Here is a 5401-nt window from a genome sequence, read left to right as displayed (position 1 = left end):
GGGCGGGGCCTCACCTCCGCAGCACTCCTCCCAGCAGCGACGCGTTGAGACACTCGGGCGGCGAGAGGCGCCGCTGCACTTCCGCTACCGTGACCTTGTACTTCGAGGTGGAGCTGAGGAGCGAGAGGCGACCCGGAACTGAACAGAAGACTTCGTTGGGGTTCACCACGCCGCCGAAGAGGTTGTCCTTGTTGATAGGGATGGAGGAAACGGCGTTGCTGTTGGACTTGGACAGGGACACGGGGCCTGCGGAAAAAGAAGGGAGGCCGCTCGAGGTCGCCCGGGGCCCCGGGTCCCTGGTCTGGCGCCGCAGCCTCCGCCTCTCCTCCCGGCCAGCTCTGAAGTCCTGTAGCTTTTACCCACTGCCCAGCTCCCTCCTGCTCCCTGCTCGTCCCCAGCCCCGGATCCCTTCCTGCGCGACCCGGCCCTCTGAGCTGGGAGCGACCTGGCGACCCCTGTGCCCCGCGCGAGCCGAGGGCGCCCGAGCTCGGTGCAGTGTAGGGGTCAGGGGACGGGGTTGTGTTGCAAACCGAGGGTAAATTAGGTCTGCAGTGGGGTTTTGCGGGGTGATGGGCTTAGTGTCGGGCCGAAATAGCTTTTACTAAAACCAGCCGACAGTTTAGACAGCGAAAACAACTGGTAAATAAGCTTTCCAATTTCAGGCACTAAACTAGAAAGTGGTAAATTCACATCACATGTCCCGACCTTTTGATACACAGGCCCACTCTGACCGGCTTTTGGAGATCCACTCCATGCCGTTTGAACTGGGATAGGGATAGGGTGAAGTATAGGCCTAGCAGAACACCAGCAGTGTGTCCTTTTGTTGAGCAAATACTTAATAGCCCCTGCAGGCTTAAGCTCCTTCAGTGGGAGAGGTTAGAAGGTACAGTATTCTTCCTAGTTAAAACCAGAAGCTCTTCATTGTTAGGAAAAAATTCAAGACCAGCATACAGTACATTGTTAATTTCTCAACAGCAGTGTAATTCAGAGGCATGCATTCACAACCATTTAAGTACAGTGTGCATTTGTAATTTAAAATTCCATGCGAAGACATAATGATGTGCATCACAGCGCTCCCCATTTGTTCTTTAGTGGGCGATATTGTAGCAGTATGGGAGGTGGGGGCTCTAGGTTTTGGATAGATCACTTGTGACATTAATAGCTCTGGGGAGGCTAATAGAGACAATAGGAGTTAAACGAACTCTTGAGAGATTACTAATAAAAGAGCCAATTATCATGTCGAGTTGGAAAGAGCATCTCTTAAGATTTATCCCTTGCACATCTAATTTGACGTGACAAAGACTTCACACATGCAAAAATGAAACTTTAAACTAGCTAACAATATACTGATTGGGGTTAGAAATGAGAACAGTTTTATATAGCATCGTCCTCTGGTGGTGCCTAGAATCCTGAAATGTAACATTGTCACCATAACCAAAAAAAAAAAAAGCTGCTACCCACTGAATAGCCTTTAATCCAGGAAACTTTATTCTACTCTCTAAACAATACAAACCCATCCAAATCACTCAGACACTTTTCCAACAATTGCTGCTTGGAAGAGATATGCTAATAATCCTCAAGGTGCTAATTTTAACCAAAAGCTAAATTTTTGTAACCTAATTCACAAAGTTGCAAAACCCTAAACAGCCAACAAGAAGCTAAACTTAAGAGCATGAAAGATTAAACCCATCCCCGTATATGGAGTGCTTCTTAAGCATCTATCCTTAACATTAATATGAAATTATTTGTACTATTTTAACATAAAAGACTTCTAACACCCATGGCCTTAACTCCACTTCACACAATGGATTAGCTAAACTATTAAACCGGTTCAAAATTGAAATGCTGCTTCCAAATCAGGTTCAACTATTGCACATTTCATGTGTTTGTCCAAATATCATTAAACTAAATTAAATGGTCAACTCATGAATCAGAACAAAGCTAGCCTGTTGCCATTACCGAAATGCTGAAAGCTGATTATTTAAGCATTGCTCCTCTATGCTTATCTATTTGCTAATTCTGAGCCTTTAGGAAATCCTATTTGAAAAAAATAAATACAGCTCTGCAAGTTCTTTTAAATAGTGCTCTGCCTGTAAGGACATGCTTGGAATGCAGAAGGAAATGGCTTACCTTTCTTAATTACAGTTTGATCTGGGATGTTAAGACCCGGGTCTTCTACATGCTGCAACAAAAGGATACACATGGATGTAAGTGTATAATCAAAACAAAAGGAAATGAAATGAATATTCTGCGTGAGATGGGGGAGGGGAAGGTGTACAATCAAAATTCCCCCTCCCAGAAGGTGACATTTATATATAAACATCTCATCTTGGCTTATTGGAATTTGAGGCTTTGCAACTCAAGAGGTTTCATTGCACACCCACAGCCAAATTCTCCCCCCAGCAAATAATCCATGTTTGAAGGGGGTGGGGTGGGGAATAAAACTTTCTTTGGAAATTAAATCAAGTTTTGGAGACCTAATCTTCCTCACAGTCAGTTCAACCTTTAGAAATACTCCTAGCTTTAGTTTGGCGCCTCAGTGGCTTCGGACTTTACTTTCGAGCTTCCGGTGTTCAGGTAGCAAAAGCCAGGGCAACACAATAGAAATGACAGGGGAGGGGGCAACAAGACTGTTGGAAACCATTTAGGTAGTGTAAAACAGAGCAAGCACACCTTTGCTTGTGGAGAATTAGAAATAATTTTAAAGACTACTACGCCTAAACTGGATGCAATAGGAATATGAAAATGATCAAAAATAAATTTTTAAAAAACCCTCTGAGGTTGCTTTTCTGTTGTCCAAGCAGCAGATTTGTCAGTGTGAGCTTTTTCTTTTTTACAGATGAATGGGTATACGTGTGTGTGCTAGAGTCGAAACGTGATTAGAAAGTAAAATGAAATCATGTTTTCTAATGCAGAAACTGACAGGCAATATAATGTCTGGCTGTGTTTACAAATTAGCACCAGGGCTGCTGAGATAGAAGATTTCGCAATCGTTACCAAACACAGGCATTACCATTTAAAAAACTATTACTTCCTTCTCTAGTCTTTGTCCAACAATAATACTGATTCGAACATTTTCCATTCTGTCTTGGATTTATGCTCCTGTTAATTGTGCCTGATCGCAATGATTCCGGGTGGATGGTACTAAGTTGCTTTATTACAGGTTTTATTATACTCAATGCTCTCATTTGTAACTTGCCTAAAGTGCTTCTGGATTTAAGTATAATTAAATTGAGAAATGTTCAGAAATGACTACTACTGCAGTTCTTGTGTTCTAACTATATGGGGAAATATGATCCCTTTATGCATGCACCCTAAACCCATAAAGCAAATGTAGTGTAGCATAATACTTTTATTTGTGTTATTTCTAGACCTTGTCCATACAGGGAAGACTATTAAGTTTAAAGCCCCACTGAGATATTAATGATTAAATAATTTTCACCATCGATTTGATTTTCTTGAATATTTAGCCGTCATTGTTATTAAAGGTTAACTGTTGCAGTAATGGGAAAATAGAAAACAACCCTTTTCCTGACCCAAATTCCTTTGAAAGAATTTTTTTCCTTAAAAGGTGGGGGAGGGAGAGGGAAGAGCAGCAACTGGGTTTCCTTGCTTTTATTTGATCTTCTGCTTAATTTCTCCTACAGACCAATTTACACACGAAGAGTGACTGTACAGGTATTGAGAATTCCCACCAGCCATCTGAAATTTTTGCAAAGTAGAGCAATTCTAATTCACAGTAGTTCCAAAAGCTTATATTATTTTGCAATTCAAATATTTCTAAAAATCAAGCAAGAAAAAGACTTCAAAGACTCCTCAGGCAAAGGAACTAAAATGCTCAGTTCTTTTAAAAATTGCCCTTTTCTAAAGTACTCATTTTACTTCTCCCAAAATGCACCATTAAGTAACACTTTCGAAAGACATGTAAACATGAGCACACACACAATGCTTGCTAAACCTTAGCCTGGATCAAAGTGCCTACTTTTCTGTTTTCCATAGAAGGCTGCTAAACATACCCAACGAATTTCAGTGATTAACTAGGCCAAATGAGAGATGTAATAAATTTTCTATAGAACTTAAATAATGTTTTAGATCCACCAAGCAAGCAGGTAAGTTCACGTGACCATTTTCCTTGCAATCTAATGCAGTAATCATTAAACTGTCAGCGGATATACTGCTGCTATATTTGATGCAGTAATTTGAAATAGCATTTTAGCAAAAATCACATCCAGATACATTTCCTCTCCAAAGAAACGCAGCTTTAACAGAAGCCTTTACAGCTTTAATAAAATTATTGGCTTGCTCTAATTCCATTTCAGGAAGGTCGCGAGGAAACCATAAATATATAGAATTGCAACAGTGATGCTGGTTTAAATTTAATTTCAGCAAGTATTTTCAAATTATCAATAGCCTGGTTTGCGTTGTAAATAGCAAATGTGCTAATGCCATGCTTATTTAGAAATCATTTTAAATTGCATTTATTGATAACTGAATTAGAACTCAACGTGTTACCCAATAGTCTCAAAACATTTAATTTAATATGGGGTGTAGCAGGTTCTGATAGGTGTTGGGAACCTGGCTAATGATTTATGAGGTCACCGCTTAGCACCCCTAGGAGGAGGAGAAAGCTGTATTTTAATGTCCCTCTGCCTGAGTTTGTTACTGACTTTTCTTCAATCAGGACAGGGTCTACACAACTTTTAGGTTTCACTGGTGCTTATAAAATCCGGTTTAATGCTCCTTTTAGTGCATCTTTCACACTTCCTTTTACATTGTGGGAGCTCTTTTGGTTAAATTTAACATCTGTCCGAGGACGGGGAGAGATCCCCAAGTCAGCCTGAGCGAGTGGGAATGAGGTCCTCGCCATCGAAACAGTTCCCTGCCGTCGTGGACAGGGGCAGCCTCTGTCAGTGGTGACATGCTTCTGATTTATTCCGTGTCGGTGGAAATGGTAATGGTGGCATTGTTTGAGGGAGCTCCGGGAACCATTGTTCTGGACTCTCCATCGTTTCTTTACAGTTTTCAATTTGGTTGTTTATGTGGGTCCTCAAGGCACTCCCCACCACCACCACCACAACTATCACCAAATAAACATTTCACGAAGGATCCTCCTGGAGGAGAGCCCCGCCCGGCCGCGGCTTCCCGGGACATCTCAGCACCAAGAGAGGCGCCTTGTCCTGGCCCCGCGCGGCCTCTTACCGGGACGTCCTCGATAGCGTGAGGTAAGGAGTGGATCGGGAGGTCTCCGAGTCCGGAGCCGAGCCCGTGCGGGCCGTGCAGGAGGTCCTCGTGCCGCCGGTAGTCCCTGCGAGGATCCAGGCCCGACAGCTGGTGGGGCAGCCCCCGGTGCGTGTGCAGTAGCCCAGACTCCTGGCTCTGCCTCTGGCCGGGCCAGCCCGGG

At 43.0% G+C, this 5401-nt stretch overlaps 1 protein-coding gene across 1 annotated transcript in view; it reads right to left on the bottom strand.

The window, feature by feature from the left end:
• Tfap2a (transcription factor AP-2 alpha) overlaps positions 1 to 5401 on the bottom strand; it is a 20326-nt gene that overhangs the window by 7731 nt on the left and 7194 nt on the right. Inside the window, exons 3-5 of the mRNA XM_019207306.2 lie at positions 5200 to 5401; positions 2131 to 2182; positions 15 to 246 (exon numbers count right to left, since the gene is read on the bottom strand). Of these exons, the coding sequence (XP_019062851.1) occupies positions 15 to 246; positions 2131 to 2182; positions 5200 to 5401 (486 nt within the window). The remainder of the gene's footprint in view (positions 1 to 14; positions 247 to 2130; positions 2183 to 5199) is intronic.

Source organism: Fukomys damarensis, unplaced genomic scaffold (assembly GCF_012274545.1).
Source record: "Fukomys damarensis isolate Sample0158 unplaced genomic scaffold, DMR_v1.0_HiC HiC_scaffold_10, whole genome shotgun sequence".
In the NCBI taxonomy this organism is placed as follows: Eukaryota; Metazoa; Chordata; class Mammalia; order Rodentia; family Bathyergidae; genus Fukomys; species Fukomys damarensis.
Note: the sequence above shows the minus strand (reverse complement) of the source record. Positions and strands in the feature narration are given on the sequence as shown.